The sequence below is a fragment of the Gorilla gorilla genome, chromosome 4 (genome assembly GCF_029281585.2).
Source record: "Gorilla gorilla gorilla isolate KB3781 chromosome 4, NHGRI_mGorGor1-v2.1_pri, whole genome shotgun sequence".
In the NCBI taxonomy this organism is placed as follows: Eukaryota; Metazoa; Chordata; class Mammalia; order Primates; family Hominidae; genus Gorilla; species Gorilla gorilla.
The window spans coordinates 185,061,712-185,079,658 of record NC_073228.2 but is presented as its reverse complement, the minus strand read 5'-3'; the positions used below and the strand labels follow the sequence as shown (position 1 = coordinate 185,079,658).

The following is a 17,947-nucleotide window of genomic DNA, read 5'->3' as shown; positions in this document are numbered from 1 at the left end:
GAAGAAAGTATTGCCTGATTAAACAAAATAAAAGAAAAAAAGAAAGAAAAGAGAGTCAAAAAGCAACCAGCTTGAAGCCAAACTAGTTAGAAATAATAGTGACCAATGCCAAGGATTCTTTCAGCACCATGCCAGACACTGTGATAAGAGATCTGCATGGTCTTCTCACTCACTCCCCCAGCCGTGACAGGGCCATTACAACCCCCACTTAACAGACCACTTAACAGACTACTGTCTATATACTACTAACCCCACTTAACAGACTACTATCTATAAAGTGACTATATACTACTATGAACAGACTACTATCTATAAACTACTAACCCCACTTAACAGACTACTATCTATATAGTAACTATATACTGCTATTAACAGACTACTGTCTATATACTACTATCCCCACCTAACGGACTACTATCTATATAGTAACTATATACTGCTATTAACAGACTACTATCTATATAGTGACTATATGCTACTATTAACAGACTACTATCTATATGCTACTATCCCCACTTAACAGACTACTATCTATATAGTAACTATATACTACTGTTAACAGACTACTATCTATAGAGTAACTATATACTGCTGCTATTAACAGACTACTATCTATAGAGTAACTATATACTACTATGAACAGACTACTATCTATATGCTACTATCCCCACTTAACAGACTACTATCTATATAGTAACTATATACTGCTATGAACAGACTACTATCTATATGCTACTATCCGCACTTAACAGACTACTATCTATATAGTAACTATATACTGCTATGAACAGACTGCTATCTATATAGTGACTATATGCTACTATTAACAGACTACTGTCTATACGCTACTATCCCCACTTAACAGACTACTATCTATATAGTAACTATATACTGCTATGAACAGACTGCTATCTATATAGTGACTATATGCTACTATTAACAGACTAATATCTATATACTACTAACCCCACTTAACAGACTACTATCTATATAGTGACTATACACTGCTATTAACAGACTACTATCTATATAGTAACTATATACTGCTATGAAGAGACTACTATCTATATGCTACTAACCCCACTTAACAGACTACTATCTATATAGTAACTATATACTGCTATGAACAGACTGCTATCTATATAGTGACTATATACTGCTATGAACAGACTGCTATCTATATAGTGACTATATACTGCTATGAACAGACTACTATCTATATAGTAACTATATACTGCTATGCACAGACTACTGTCTATATGCTACTATCCCCACTTAACACACTACTATCTATATAGTGACTATATACTACTATTAACAGACTACTATCTATATACTACTAACCCCACTTAACAGACTACTATCTATAGAGTAACTATATGCTACTATTAACAGACTACTAGCTATATAGTAACTATATACTGCTATGAACAGACTACTATCTATAGAGTAACTATATACTGCTATGAATAGACTACTATCTATATGCTACTATCCCCACTTAACAGACTACTATCTATATAGTGACTATATACTGCTATGAACAGACTACTGTCTATATAGTAACTATACACTGCTATGAACAGACTACTGTCTATATGCTACTATCCCCACTTAACAGACTACTATCTATAGAGTAACTATATGCTACTATTAACAGACTACTATCTATATAGTAACTATATACTGCTATGAACAGACTATCTATATAGTAACTATATACTACTATTAACAGACTACTATCTATATACTACTAACCCCACTTAACAGACTACTATCTATAGAGTAACTATATGCTACTATTAACAGACTACTATCTATATAGTAACTATATACTGCTATGAACAGACTATCTATATAGTAACTATATACTACTGTTAACAGACTACTGTCTATATGCTACTATCCCCACTTAACAGACTACTATCTATATAGTAACTATATACTGCTGCTATGAACAGACTACTGTCTATATGCTACTATCCCCACTTAACAGACTACTATCTATATAGTGACTATATGCTACTATTAACAGACTACTGTCTATATGCTACTATCTGCACTTAACAGACTACTATCTATATAGTGACTATATACTGCTATGAACAGACTACTATCTATATAGTAACTATATACTGCTGCTATGAACAGACTACTGTCTATATGCTACTATCCCCACTTAACAGACCCCACTTTCTGGGCCAGAGGCACAGAAAGGCAGGTGAGATAAAGCAGTTTGCTCGGCCACACAGCTGCCAGTGGTGGAGCTGCAGTCCACATCCAGGTAGTCTGACTGGAGAGCTAATGGTTAACAATTTCAGATACTGACAAGTGCTATGAAGAAAACAAAACATTCTACTTGAGGAGCGTTTACTTAAAAAAAAAAACAAAGAAAATAAAATGGGGTCATTAATGTGCTAGGAAGAGGCTGGTGAGGGAGCCTCCGGAGAACTGTACATCAAGAGCATCCCCAAGGGTGACTCATTAGGATCAACATCCAGTGGGGCTGAGAGCAGCAGCAGCGAGTGTTATCTCAGAGACAGACCCACGGCAAGACAGGAGGTGTGCACAGGTCCAGACCAGCCTAGGGGAAGGAGATGGGCCAGCCCTGAGTCTCACCCTCTGCTGGTTCCCAGCTGCTACTTCAGGATTTGCTACCTCAGGGCTGGGCACAGCAGGGAGGAGAGTGAGCAGAGGGAAATGAAGAGTCTCATGGGGCTGACACCCTTGGGTCTTTGGAGTTGCCCAGCCAAATGTTGGTCTTCCTCCCAAAGACTCTGTGTGTGAGCTCTCCCGGGCCCCCATCTCCCACGCACCATCCCCACAAGGTGGAGGGCCCTCAGCTTTTCAACGGCCCTGCTGGGCTGGCCAGCCTGGACTCTCAGACCACCAGCCCGAAAGATTTGATCAAATATGCCTGTATCATTTACCAAGAAACTCTACCCCGCTATGTATCATATTTAAAAGCCAGCTTCATTATGTGCTATTTTTTTTCTGGACTCTTATTTCTGTGGCTGTAGTACACGGTAGGTTCAACCTCTCTTTCAAGATGGCTTAAGCCCAGCCAGCATCTGGGGTAGCCACTTAGCTCTCAGGAAGCACCGCCCACGTCCCTCCGTGGGCTCCCCTTTCACTCCACCAACCAGACAGCTCCAGCCCCCCTCTCACACTCAGGTCTCCCTAAGCAAGCGTCGGGGAGCGGTTCCTGTGACCCCTCCTAATTCCCAGGCCCCTCCACAGGCCTGAGAGTGTGTGGGAAGCACACGGCCTGACACCTCCCTCAGGAAGTCCAGGTTCTACAAGTCTCAGCTGTATTGCACTCATTCTGACCTGTCGCATCTTTGTTTTCTCTTTTTTTCAAAATATGTTAAAATTTTCATTGTGGTTTCTTATTTAACTCCTGGGTTATCTAGAAGATTATTACCTCATTTCTGGGTGTATGTGTTTTCTAATTATTCTCTTCATTAATTAACTCCTAGCTTAATCAGAACCTGATCAGATTTCAGTGCTCTAAAATATTTTGGGACTTGATTTATGGCCCAGTGTGTGACCAGTTTTGGCACCTGTTCTGTGTGCACTCGGAGAAAATGTGTGTTTTGTAGTAGTTGGGTGCAATTTTCTATAGATGTCCACAGATCAATTTGCTACTCAAATTCTTCAAATTTTCTATATCCTTACTGATATTTTAGTTATCTTGTTCTAAAATAACTAAGACAATTGTGCTAAAATCTCACATTATTTTTGTGAACTTGTCTATTTCCACTTTTTTTTTTTTTTTTTTTTTTTTGAGACGGAGTCTCGCTGTGTCGCCCAGGCTGGAGTGCAGTGGCGCGATCTCAGCTCACTGCAAGCTCCGTCTCCCGGGTTCACGCCATTCTCTTGCCTCAGCCTCCCGAGTAGCTGGGACTACAGGCGCCCCCCACCACATCGGCTAATTTTTTGTATTTTTAGTACAGATGGGGTTTCACTGTGTTAGCCAGGATGGTCTCAATCTCCTGACCTCGTGATCTGCACACCTCGACCTTCCAAAGTGCTGGGATTACAGGCGTGAGCCCCCGTGTCTGGCCTATTTCCCCTTTTAGTTCAGTCAAGTTTCCCTTTGTATATTTGAGGTTATATATGTACGTGTGTATATACATATTGTTGCTGTATCTTCTTGGAGGGTTGATCCTTTTGTGAAATACCTTTTTTTCCAGTTTAGCTTAATGCTTTTACGTCTGCTTTGCCTGAATTTAGCATTGACTTCATCACATTTGTTGTTATTGTTGGCTGGGTATGTATTTGTCCCTCCTTTTGTTTTATACCTGTTAATATCCTAAATTTTAAGAGCAAATATTAATATTTTTTAAAAAATTGAGCCTGATATCTTCATCTCTTTTTTTCTTTTGAGACGGAGTCACGCCTGATTACAGGCATGAGCCACTGTGCCTGGCCCATCTCTTATTTGATGTATTTAGTCCATTTACATTTAATGTACATGTAATGTCTGGATCAGTTTGCCAGGGCTAACTTATCATAGTACCACAGACGAAGTGGCTTAAACAATAGAAATTTATTTTCTCAGAAGGAAACAAGTCAATTTGGATTAGGGCCCCCCCTAAGAGCCTCATTTTAATTTAATCACCTCCATTACACCCATCACCAAATATAGTCACATTTGGAGGTACTGAGGATTAGGGCTTCAACATAAATTTTGAGGGATACAATTAAGCTCATACCAATATCTGATATATTTAGGTTTAAATCCATAATCTTACTATTTGATTTTTACTTGTCCTACTTTGCTTATCTTTCTCTCCCTGCCTTTTTTGGGGGCACTTAGGAGAGGAACTAAGAAAGTGATATTTGGTCAGGTGTGGTGGCTCATGCCTGTCATCTCAGCACTTTGGAAGGTCGAAGCAGGAGGATGACTTGACTCTAGGAGTTTGAGACCAGCTTGGCTGACATGGTGAAACCCCCTCTCTACTTAAAATACAAAAATTAGCTGGGCGGTGATGCAGGCCTATAATCCCAGCTACTCAGGAAGCTGAGGCAGGAGAATCACTTGAGTCCAGGAGGCGGAGGTTGCAGTGAGCTGAGATTGCACCACTGCTCTCACTCCAGCCTGGGTGACAGCGAGACTCCATCTCAAAGAAAAAAAGTGGTGTTTACCATTTATTTCTTCTCTAATAACTTAGTTATTTTCTTTATTCTTTAAGTGGCGACCTGGAAATTACAACCCACATACCTCACTTACTAGTGCCTCATATAAAGATGTATTTTTGCTACTTCCTGGCTTTCATGAGGACCTTAGAACGTGTTATTTCCCCACCACTCCGCCTTCTTTGTTGTTGTTTTTATGCAGTTAGATTCTACACATATCTTAAACCCCACGCAGCCTCACTAACCTGATTTGATATTGTCAATATGCAGGTGGATTCACTCACACATTTACCCTTTCTGTTGTTCTCCAGACCCCTCTTCGCATGTCCATCCTCTGGGATCATTTTCCTTCTGCTTCTGCTTGTAGAATTCCTTTTAGGGTTTTGTATTTTGCTCTTTGTTTTGGTTCCTTTTTTCATTTTTGTGGTTTTGTTTTGTTTTGGTGCAAATCTTCTGACAGAAAATACTCTAAAAGTTTTTCTTTGCATGAATTCATCTTTATTTGCCTTCATCTTAAGATAATATTTCTGTTGGAACTATAATTCTATGTGGGCAGTAATTTTATTCCAAGACTTTAAAGGTGCCATGTTAGCTTTCATCACTGTTGTTTGTGTGTGTGTGTGTGTGTGTGTTGAAAAGCCTGCTGTTAGTCTTCTTGTTGCACTTTTTAATGTACTTTGTTTTTTCTTCTGGATACTGCTAACACTTTTCTTTTTGTTTTGCTTCTCAGCTGTAATGCTATGGTGAGCCTAGCTTGGACTTCTTTGTATTCTTGCTACTGGTTAACAGAGTTTCTTAATCTGTGACTTGATCTCTTTCATTACTTAAAAAAAATTCTCCACCCATATTTTTTCTTTCTTTTCTTTTCTTTCTTTTTTTTTAAATTGAGACAGGGCCTCACTCTTTTGCCCAGGCTGGAGTGCAGTGACACAATCTTGGCTCACTGCAGCCTCAACCTCCTGTGCTTAAGTGATCCTCCTGCCTCAGTCTCCCAAGTAGCTGGGTCCACAGGTGCCCACCACTGCACCTGGATAATTTTTAAATTTTTTGTAGAGATGGGGTCTCTCTATTTTGCCCAGGCTGGTCTCCAACTCCTGGCCTCAAGTGATCCTCATGCCTTGGCCTCCCAAAGTGCTGAGATTACAGGCATCAGCCGTGAGACCTGGCCTTTACCACCCCTCGGCTTCCATCTATATTTTTAAAAATATTGTTTCCATCCTGTTCTTTCCTGCCCCTCTACTTTTGGGACTCCAGCAAGTGAGACCTTGCTATGCCCGTGTATTTCTCACCCTCCCTTCCATGGTTTGTATTCTCTTTTCTCTGTGTTTCAGCCTTGGTTTTGTCTGTTGACCTCTTACTCAGTTCACTAACTATCTGTGTCTAAACTATTGCCAAATCCATCTATTGAGTTGTTTATTTTTTTTGATACTTTCAGTTCTAGAGTTTCATTTTATTCTTTTCAAAGGTTACAGGTGTCTGGTGAAATTATCCGTCTTAGTTTTTTTCTCTGGAGCATCATGATAACAGTTAATTTAAAGCTCATGAATGGCAACGCCAGTCTGGATCTCCTTTGTTTCTTTTTTGTCTTTTTGAATTTGGTCATTTTATCCTGTCCCTAGAATGCCTGGTAATTTTTTCTTGAATGGCAGACAAATGATGCAAATAATCTGAAGCTGTGGGTAATACCCTTTTCTTCTAGAGAAGATTTACCTTTCCTTATGTGGGGCAGCTAGATGAGCAGCTGGTTTCCTTAAGCCAGCCTGTGGCTGATGCGTGTGAACCCGTGGCTGATCCGTGTGAAGCTGGGTTCAGTCTTTGTGAGAATTTTCTATTTCTGATTAATAATGACTCTTAGTGTGTAGTGTTCCTGGGGTCCTAGCTGGAGGTCTGGGTGTTTTTGAGGTCTCTAAACCCAATTTTTTCCCTCCCAGATCTGTGAGATGACAAGAGGCTTCGCTCAGCTTCCCAGCCTCTGGGGCCTGTGCCAGGGATGAGTCAGCAAATGCCTCGAGAGGAAAAGCACCACCCAATGTCCAGCTCAGCCGAGAACACATCCCCGGGTCTCAGACCCTTGAGTCGTGGCTGTTTCCGCATCTTTATAATCACTTATAAAATATTTCATTTTTAGATTTTATCCAATTTCTCCAATTGTTCTTATCATGAAAGTTGTTCTTATACAAACTAGTCCACAGTGGCTGAAATGCTTTTACTTCTTGATTTAATTTTGATTTTTAATTGTATGAAACATGTACTGAAGTCCAATTATAAAATAAAGCACACTTACAGATGTGTAGTTTTAGCGAGGAGTGGCGGCTCTTGCCTGTAATCCCAGCACTTTGGGAGGCTGAGGAGGGTGACTGCTTGAAGCCAGAAGTTTGAGACCAGCCTGGGCAACATAGCAAGACTCATCTCTACAAAAAATTAAAGAATCACCCGGGTGTGGTGGCATGCTCCTGGGGTCCTAGCTACTCAGGGGCTGAGGCAGGAGGATCTCTGGAGCTCAGGAGAGTGCCCTTGCCTCAGGAGTTGGAGGCCGCAGTGAGCCATGTTGGCACTGCTGCACTCCAGCCTGGGCCACAGAGCAAGACCCTATCTCTTAAAAGAAAAAAAAAACCTAGTTTCTGTCTCTGTCTCGTACACACATTTCTTCCCTCCTGCTATGTGGAACCATATTTATTAGTTTGCAATTATCCTTTTATAGTTGATTTTGAAAATGTAAAAAACAACCTTGTCCATAGATTTCCTCCTTTCTCACGCCAGAAGCAGCAGGCTGTGTTCTGTTCTGCACCATGCTTTTTCCCCTCCTTACCTCCTGAAGATCCCTCCAGTGTAGAAGAAGAAACACTTGGTGTTCTTTTTACAGTTGTACGGCACTCTGTTATGTGGATACATTACAGTTTACTCAACCAGTGTGGAGTGACCTTCCAGGTTCTTGTTATAGAGCATTTTAGACACACCTAAAACCTGGAAGCATCGTATAATGAACTTCTCTGCACTCACCACCCGGTGCTGGCAATTGGCAGCTCAGGGCCAACACTGTTCCATCTACTCCCCACCCACCTCTCCCTCTCCCCTTCACAACTGTATTATCTACAAATAAATTTCAGAAATCACATAGTTTCCTCAGTAAATACATCGGTGGGTTTCTCTAAAATATCAAGAATAAAACATAATAATAGGATGAGCATTTAAGAAGAATTCTTAACAGAGAAACATCAATAATGACATCTCCTGGACATTTATGTGACAGCTGCTGCTTTCATTTTAGTACAAAAATTAGGGGAGGTTGAAAATTTGAATGTCCTAGACAATAATTTTTTTTTTTTGAGACAGGGTCTGGCTCTGTTGCCCAGGCTGAAGTGCAGGGGTGTGATCTCAGCTCACTGCAGCCCTGACCTCATGGGCTTAAATGATCCTCCCACCTCAGCCTCCGGAGTAGCTGGGACCACAGACACGCACCACCGTGCCAGATTAAACATTTTTAAATTAAGCTACTCATGTAAAAGACAGTGCTCCTATTTCTGCAGGGCAGTTCTCCAAATAAATCAGTTCAGACATCCTAGTAACTTATTTGAGAAAAACAGACATTTCAAAGAGTATCCCCACCTCCCTTAAAATCTGAAAGGACGCATAATATGATGGCTGTTAGCAGACTCTTCTCCCTTCTCTACTGTGGGACTCCAAGCCCCAAGTTAGTCTTGATTTAGGCTGTGTCAAGGGGACCAACACTGAACTGAATGTGAGATTCAAATTTTGATTTTCAATGGACTGGATTTTAGAATATATAAATGAGCCTTTGTCTTACCACCCAAAGTCACCAGAAAACTGTTGATCTGCATGAGATGTCATGAAGATGTGGAGAATGAATTGTGATGTCTTATTTAAAAGCAGTGGCTGTACAAAAATAAAAGTGTTTCCTTGTTTGCACATGATCAAAAGTTCCCCCTGAATAATACGATAAAAGGCAATACAAGAGCTGTCAGCAGGCCATGGACATACGCTGCCAGAGTGTAGACAGGAAGCCATGGCCGGCGGAGGTCATGGTGGATTGAGTTCCGGAGGAATCTGAATGGAGGTGGGCTTGAGCTCGGTCTTGGGGAATTAGATAAGGCTGAAGAGTAACAGAGGAAGAAGACAGAGGAAGTGCCAGTGGGGAGAAGTGGCTGGAGAAAAAGCGTGAGTGTGGAAAGCGTTGGGTGCATAGGAGGATAGAGGAGAAGGCCGGTGTGGGACAGGAGTGGGAGACGCTGCAGGTCCAGTCCTCAAAAGCCAGCCTGCCCCACTCCAGCTGCGAGGTGGCCATTCCCTTCCTCCCTAGTCTACCTCTCTCTGCCCCGGTCTTCCTGTGTCTCCCTCATGGCCTCCTCGCCTGCATGTTCCTCAGACTCCTGCCATAGCTGGAAGCTGAATCAGGGAGAGGGCACACACCAAAAGTGTGGTAGCAAAGACACACAAGGAAGTCGAGATTCAGAAGGAACAAACGCCTCTGGTGTCTGAGCCATGTGGCAAGGGGATTTCAAGCACATTGGCCCCTGAGAAAATGGCCTGCTTCCATGGGACATAAAGCCACAGAGTGACCATAAAATGCATCCTCCGATGTGAAATGCTCTTGAGAGTAAAAGGCAGTGGCAGCATCAGAACCGCGGACTTCAGCCCCATCCCCAGCAGCCCATGAAGACACTGACCCTGCAGAAACGCCTGTCAGGTTTATGGGGACCCCAGCCAGGCCCCTAGGCTCCACCCGACTCTCGTGAAGGTGGGGCTGTTCTTTCCCTCCCATGAGGCTGTAGACCCCTTGAGCAAGGACTGTGTCCAGAGCCCCCCACCCAGTGCTTTGCATGTCACGGGTGATGTAGGCTGACTTAATGAGGGCAGGTGAAGGACAGGTGTGGGCTGTGGGGTACAGCGAGGGCCCAAGGGACAGCTGTGACATGGAGACCCCATGAGGGCCCTGGAGGCCGCTGAGAAGTGCTGATGTGTGTGTGTGGGGGCAATGTAGGGCACCAAGAATGTCCTCCGCATTCCTGTATTCCTCTGCCCTGCGTTCCTCCTCCCCCAGCTGGGTTTCCTCATGCTGTCCCCACTGGCCCTGCTCCTGTTCCTGTCCCCAGGTCCCTCTGTGGGTCTTTTTAATTGTAATCTTGGGAGCGCCTCTTCCAGGGCTGGAGTCTGTGGGGTCCCCTGGGAGCTGAGGTCTGAAGTCAGCTTCCCCTCCTCACCCCGTGTCTGGGTTCAGTACCTGTGTGGGCAGTGGGAGGCGGTTCTGCCACCTGGCCAGAGCCAGGGTGTCCTGGAGGCAGGTGGGAATCCTGGGTGGGCTCAGGGCACTGCTGCTGCCTCCACCTCTCCTGCCCAGCACCAGCTCCTTCCCTGAGCCTGTTTTTCCCTCTGAGAGGAGGCTGTGGTCTGTGTGAGCCTCGCTCTCTGAGCCTGAGGGGCCACTGGAGGCTGAGGGTGCCATGGGCTCCACAGCCCGATGAGTCGTCGGTGGGGGCTGAGGAAGGAGGTTGGGGCTGCGGCTCCTCCTGTCCCCCGACCCAGTGGGATCAAACACAGGAGGATGAGTGCATGGCTCTGACGCTAGGAACTCCTCCACAGGTGACTCTGCTGAGTTTGTTCCACTGCAGGGACCCACCCACAGGTAAGTGAGGGTCTTGTCCTGTCGTCTCCTCTCTTTTCCCTGCAGCTCCTGCTCCTATTGCTGGTTCACGTCCCCATTTGTCTTGTTCATCAGCACTTGCTCTTCCTCCTACTGTCTGCCTCCATCAGGGTGTAACTGTTTCGTGTGGGTTTTTGGAGGGGCATCCGTCTTCTGGTGTGATGTCTCTCCTCACTCTTCTCGTCCTCTTCCTTTGACCCACCTCTCTCTCTTTCCTTGGTGTCTTACTTCCCTTTTCCTGTCCCCCTCCCTCTGTCTGGGTTGGAGACTGGGCTCTGGGTCTCTGGGGTGGAGGGTGGTCCACAACAGGAAGACAAGGACAGATGTGTGGGGAGTGCAAAGGTGAAGGAGCAGGAAGGAGGGGGCTGATGTGGGATGGGGTCCTTCTGTCCTGGGGAGAATATTGCAGAGATGCGGTGGCTTCTTCTATGTTGTGGTTTCTAGGAAGAACGGTGAAGCTACTAACTAAACACTCAGTGGAAACGTCTGAAGTTAGAGAGCAGGAAGATGAGCCAGTGAGACGCAAGAATAAATTCAGTTGTATTTCATAGTACATTTTTTTTTTCGAGACATGATATTGCTTTGCCAGCCAGGCTGGAGTGCAGTGGCATGATCATTGCTCAGTGTAGCCTCGAACTTCTGGGCTCAAGTGATCCTCCTGCCTCAGCTTCCGGAGTAGCTGTGACTATAGGTGTACATCACCATGCCCAGATAATCATTTCTATTTTTACAATAGAGACAGGGGCTTGCTATGTTGCTTAGGTTGGTCTCAAACTCCTGATCTCAAGTGGTCCTACTGCCTCGGCCTCCGAAACCGCTGGGATTACAGGCATGAACCACAGTACCCAGCCAATACGATTATTATTCATTCAACAAATATTGACTGAGCGTGGCTGTGCATGGTGGCTCACGCCTGTAATTCCAGCACTTTGGGAGGCGGAGGCGGGCAGATCACTTGAGGCCAGGAGTTTGAGACCAGCCTCACCAACATGGCAAAACCCCATCTCTACTAAAAATATAAAAATTAGCCAGGTATGGTGGCATAGGCCTGTAATCCCAGCTAATCAGGAGGTTGAGGCATGAGAATCACTTGAATCCAGGAGACGGAGGTTGCAGTGAGCTGAGATGGCGCCACTCCGCTCCAGCCTGGGCGACAGAGCGAGACTGAGCTCATAACAGATGTGCCAGACCCTGTTCCGGGAGCCAGGGATCCCACCACAAGCACCCGTGGCACCGGGGAACACGGGTTCTAGTTGGGAAAGCAGAGAACAGACACCCACATGAGCAGCCTGGGGCCTGCCTTGCATATTTGCCTGCTGTGGGAACCAAGGCGGGGAAGGAAGGCAGAGGAAGAAGGATTTCAACTCTAAATGGGTGCTGAGGGAAGGCTTTGCTGAGAAGGCAAGGAGGAGGTGAGGGAGCAAGGCAGGGCCAGTCTGGGAAGAGCCTTCTGCACGGAGGTGAGAGAAAGTGTCCAGGCCCCCTGGAGCTGGCCTTGTCCTGCCGTGTGGGAGCAGCTCCAGGAGGCAGGGAGACCGGCATGGAGGGAATCCCGGGAGAGTGGAAGGAAAGACGTGGGTGATGGAGGGCTGCTGCTGAGTCTTGCATTTCCTCTGGAAGTACTTTGGCTTTATTCTTGCAGAGATGGGTCCACCCCAGGGCTATGTGACAAATAGACCAGGTTGGGCTGGGGTGTGCCAGGGTAGACTGGGAGGCAAATGCAGTTGGGGCCGTTGCCATCCTCCAGGGACATTCTAGAGGTGGTGTGGCCGGGTGGGAGCTGGCAGGGATGCGTGCTGGCTGGGGGGTATGTTTTGCAAGGGGGCCAGCAGGGGTTTCTGATGTTTGGGACGTGTGTGTGTGTGGAGAGGACAGGAGTCCAGGATGACACGGGTGTTGTGACCTGTGAATCTGGACAGATCTGCCACTCACTGAGCTGAGAGCGGGAGAACAGGCGTCTCTCCAGGGGAGAGCAGGTGGTCTGTTTGGCCACTTCGGGTGGAACAAGCCCGTGACACAGCTGAGGGGAGAGGTTGGGTGCACAGTGGGTGTAAGAGTCTGAGTGCAAGGGAACCACGCAGGATGGAGGGAGAAGTGGCATCAGTCAACCATGCAGTATTGTAGTTTAAGAGACTGGGGAGGGGGGAGTGGGGCGTGCATGTCCTGGGAGGTGCCTGTGGCTGGTGCCTCTGGACACAGTGGTAGGGCTGGGCATCCCTTCTTCTGCTGGGGGATCTGGGGGGACCTGGTTTGTTTCGCTGCTGGGTGGAACCTGCGGCTGGTGCGGCTGAGATGGTGCTTGGTCACTGTGGGAACAGATCTCTCCTGTAGAAATCCCCTCCACATCACTCCAGGGGTCATCAGTGGCAAGGACCCTGGGAACTCCCTCCTGGGCACGAACCAGAACAAGCTCCCTGACCTAGGGCCACAGATCAAGCAGCCAGCTCCAGGGTCCTGGGCCTGGGCAGGCCCATGCCAGTTTAGGAAATTGCCCGGGGTCTTGGCACAGAGAGCGTGGTGTCCCGTGGAGCAGTCTCATTTAGCGTTGCAGTGAGGTAAGGTGGACATGAATGCACCAGCACGCAGAGGCCTCACAGATAAACAGCCGCCCGTGTGTGGAGCAGGTCCTCGTCTTTGTAAGCATCTGAAGATGTTTCTTCCATTTTCACTCACTGTCCCTGGTAGAAACGAATCACACAGCAAACTCCTGTGACACTCAGACCAAGGCCAATGAAGCAGGAGCCTTTCTGCAGAAAATGGAAGTTGCAGCCACATGTCACTCCATCACGTATTATTTTATTCAGTCACCACGTCTGGGTTGAGGTCCCGCTATGAGCCAGGCACCATTCTGGGGGCTGCCAACGTCATGGTGAACAGAAACATGCTTTCATTCCGGTGGATCTCACAGACAGGGACAGTCCAAATACGGGAGCCTGTGCGTGTCAGATGGCGCCAGTGCTGTGGAGAAACGGCAGCAGGAAGGGGCCTGGGAGAGCGAGACATTCAGCGTTTTCATCCGGCTTCCACGGAACACCTCTCTGTGAAGACTGGCATTTGAGGAAAGACAGGAGGCAGGGAGGGAGGGAGACCTGGGGAAGAGCATTCCACCGAGCAAAACGAGCAAAGGACGGAGGTGCGGGCACCAGGCCCAGGAGACCCCCGGAAGCTCTGCGAGCAAGGGAGGGGCCCGAGGGGACCTCAGAGGGACGTGCGGGGTGTGTGTGTGTTTCCGTGTGTCCATGTGTGTGGGTGTGTAACTGTGTCTATGTGTGTCTGTGTATATGTCTGTGTATGACTCTGTGTGTGTGTGTGTATGTCTCTGTGTTTCTGTGTATGGATGTATGTGTGCTTATGTGTTTCTGTGCGTGTCTGTGCGTATATTTCCATGTCTGTATGTCTCTGGGTGTGTATCTGTGTGTGTGTCTTTGTTTATATGGCTGTGTGTGTGACTCCGTGTATCTATGTGTTTCTGCATGTGTATTTTCATGTGTATATGTGTGTGTCTGTGTATTTCCATGTGTCTGTGTGTGTGTCTATATGTCTGTGTGTGTGTGTGTCTATGTGTGTATTAGTGTCTGTCTGTGTATGTCTCTGTGTCTATGTGTGTGTGTGTCTGTGTGTGTGTGTGGTGTGTGGTGTAGGGCTTTGCTTTCCACTGTAAGGATTGGGCTTTATTTGGAGTAATTTGGGATGTCATTGACATACTTTCACTAGGAACGTTACACAGATGCTTTACATTTTAGCAGACTCTCTGCAAATGCTGTGACAATAGATTCAAGAGTTCAAGGATAGAAGCTGGGAGACCAGGGAAGAGGCTACAATAACCCATCAGAGAGAGGAGGGGGGCTGGGACCAGGGTAGTTTTGGTGGAGGTGGGAAGGGCGAATTCGATTCTGAGAAACACTGAGGGTGCGGCCAAGGGGCTTTTCTGATGGTTTGGACCTAGGGAATTAAAGAAATAGAGAAGTTGAAAATGGTCCTGGGATTTTTGACCTGAACAAAGTAAAGACTAAAGAACATCTCACGTTGCCATGATCTTTCCTTTTTTTTCTTTTTTTAATTGAAATGGAGTTTCACTCTTGTTGCCCAGGCTGGAGTGCAATGGCACAATCTCGGCTCACTGCAACCTCCACCTCCTGGGTTCAAGCGATTCTCCTGCCTCAGCCTCCCGAGTAGCTGGGATTACAGTCATGCGCCACCACGCCTGGCTAATTTTGTACTTTTAGTAGAGACAGGGTTTCTCCATGTTGGTCAGGCCGGTCTTGAACTCCCAACCTCAGGTGATCCACCCGCCTCAGCATCCCAAAGTGCTGAGATTACAGGCGTGAGCCACCGTGCCCAGCTTGATCTTTCCTTTTTGTAACACATGTAAATGATCTCTTGGGCATGAAATAGACCAAGGCCTGTTAGAGACAGTTGACCAAATCCATGTGACCCCAGCTAAGAGGCAGTGCCATGTAGAAAGCCTGGGCTTTGCTGGCCGAAGGAGAATTGTCCAACAGTCCTGGGTCTCATGAAATGATCCTATGTCCACTCTCTGGGTATGGATATGCACGAATACAGATGTGTAGTCCAATTCCAGAGCTGGCAGAGGTCCTGTCATCTGTGTCACAGGAATACGAGTGTCCTCCTGCATGTCTCAGAGCATACACTGTTGAACTGAAGAATTTGGAGCACAATAGAGACATGTCACTAAATCTTATAATTTCTCTTATGTTCTCAGGTGACAGTGAATGACTAAGCCATGGGAAGATGGGTGAACCAGTCCTACACAGATGGCTTCTTCCTCTTGGGCATCTTTTCCCATAGCCAGACTGACCTTGTCCTCTTCTCCGTGGTTATGGTGGTCTTCACAGTGGCCCTCTGTGGGAATGTCCTCCTCATCTTCCTCATCTACCTGGACGCTGGACTTCACACCCCCATGTACTTCTTCCTCAGCCAGCTCTCCCTCATGGACCTCATGTTGGTCTGTACCAATGTGCCAAAGATGGCAGCCAACTTCCTGTCTGGCAGGAAGTCCATCTCCTTTGTGGGCTGTGGCATACAAATTGGCTTTTTTGTCTCTCTTGTGGGATCTGAGGGGCTCTTGCTGGGACTCATGGCTTATGACCGCTACGTGGCCATTAGCCACCCACTTCACTATCCCATCCTCATGAATCAGAGGGTCTGTCTCCAGATTACTGGGAGCTCCTGGGCCTTTGGGATAATAGATGGAGTGACTCAGATGGTGGCAGCCATGAGCTTACCTTACTGTGGCTCAAGGAGCGTGGATCACTTTTTCTGTGAGGTACAAGCTTTATTGAAGCTGGCCTGTGCAGACACTTCCCTTTTTGACACCCTCCTCTTTGCTTGCTGTGTCTTCATGCTTCTCCTTCCCTTCTCCATCATCGTGGCCTCCTATGCTTGCATCCTAGGGGCTGTGCTCCGAATACGCTCTGCTCAGGCCTGGAAAAAAGCCCTGGCCACCTGCTCCTCCCACCTGACAGCTGTCACCCTCTTCTATGGGGCAGCCATGTTCATGTACCTGACGCCTAGGCGCTACCGGGCCCCTAGCCATGACAAGGTGGCCTCTATCTTTTACACAGTCCTTACTCCCATGCTGAACCCCCTCATTTACAGCTTGAGGAATGGGGAGGTGATGGGGGCCCTGAGAAAGGGGCTGGACCGCTGCAGGATTGGCAGCCAGCACTGAACCCCAGAGTCTGGTGCCTGCTGTGCCCCTTCTTGCCTGTGTCACATTGGGAAGTCACTCAACCTTTGTGAGTGTCTGTTTCCATTCACCTGTTGATGGTCATTGGATGGTTTATAGGTTTTGGCCATCGTAAGAAAAGCCATTATGAACATTTCTGTACCAAAAAAAAAAAAAAAGGAAAAAAAGATAATCATGACACCTGTGCTCTGAGGGATTTTGTAAAGATCACAACGTGTCAATCTAAAGCTCCATGAAGAAGCAACGGCTTGCTATTATTGTCATTGTTGATTGTTTATGACATCCTTGGACTAAATTTACTCTATTTTTTATTTTCTTTATTTTATTTTTTGTGTTTTTCTGCCCTTTAATGCTATATTTCTTAATTCTTCTTGGTAATAGCTGTCTTTTATTGGATGCTTACTAAGTTCTAGGTTCCTGTTCCTTTTCTATTCTTTCTAAATTATTTAATTGATGACTTAGACTAACAAATGTGGATATCTTAAGTGGAAACTTTCTAAATGGCAGAAATTGAGTCCCTATAACTCTTCTTGGACAGTTCTTTGCCTTTTTCTCTGTTCAATTAGAGGCTTTATAAAACCTCCTTTAAGTAATAAAAATAAATCCCTGCAATTTAGTAGTTATCCTCGTGGGGGGAGTATCTTGTTTTTTTGTGTGTGTTATGAAAGGAGGGTATCTTGGGCCCTCAAAATCACGAGGATAAAGGGAAAAGTCAAGGTGGGAACTGCTCAGGGCAAACCTGCCTCCCATTCTTTCAAAGTCAGCCCTCTGCTCGCTGAGACTGATGCATCTTCTGATTGACTCCTTTGGAGAGGCTCATCAGAAACTCAAGAGACTGCAACCATTTGTCTCTCACCTACCTGTGACCTGGAAGCCCCCTCCCTGCTTCGAGTTGTCCCCGCCTTTCTGGATGGAACCAGTGTATTTCTTACATACATTGATTGATGTCTCATGTCTCCCTAAAATGTATAAAACCAAGCGTGCCCTGACCACCTTGGGCACGTGTCGTCAGGACCTCCGGAGGGCCGCGTCACGGGTGCGCGTCCTCAACCTTGACAAAATAAACTTTCTAAATGAACTGATACCTGTCTCAAATGTTGCGGGTTCACAGTGTATTACCAGTACCAGACCCTGTGCGTTATAAATAGCAGTTGCTCAATAAAACGTTATTGAATGAATGCAAGAAGAGAGCATCAAGTGAGGTAATATAAATGGAAGCATTTTAAAAGCACTGTTCACATGTCAAGTTTGCTGCGGCAGCTGTGATTCATTTTAGCACTTCAAGTTCTTTAACAGTTTAAAACTGCATCTCTCTTGGAGTATGAAGACTGGAAAAGAAATCAGGAGATAAACTGAGCCATTATTTTGAAACTTATATATCAGTCAGGGTCCATTTAGGAACAAAATCGCATCAGTTATTTTAACAGAAAGTTTAA

General features: G+C 46.0%; 1 protein-coding gene across 1 annotated transcript; it reads left to right on the top strand.

The window, feature by feature from the left end:
* Window positions 1–10,740: 10,740 nt before the first annotated feature.
* On the top strand, window positions 10,741–16,654 carry OR2V1 (olfactory receptor family 2 subfamily V member 1). Its single transcript, XM_004043171.5, has 2 exons — window positions 10,741–10,783; window positions 15,525–16,654. The coding sequence occupies exon 2, from the start codon at window positions 15,546–15,548 to the stop codon at window positions 16,491–16,493; it is 948 nt and encodes a 315-aa protein (XP_004043219.5). The 5' UTR covers window positions 10,741–10,783; window positions 15,525–15,545; the 3' UTR covers window positions 16,494–16,654.
* Window positions 16,655–17,947: the final 1,293 nt, after the last annotated feature.

What these genes read in the sequence shown, in the direction of transcription:
- OR2V1 (XM_004043171.5), top strand. Translation starts at nt 15,546, where the DNA reads ATGGGAAGATGGGTGAACCAGTCCTACACAGATGGCTTCTTCCTCTTG.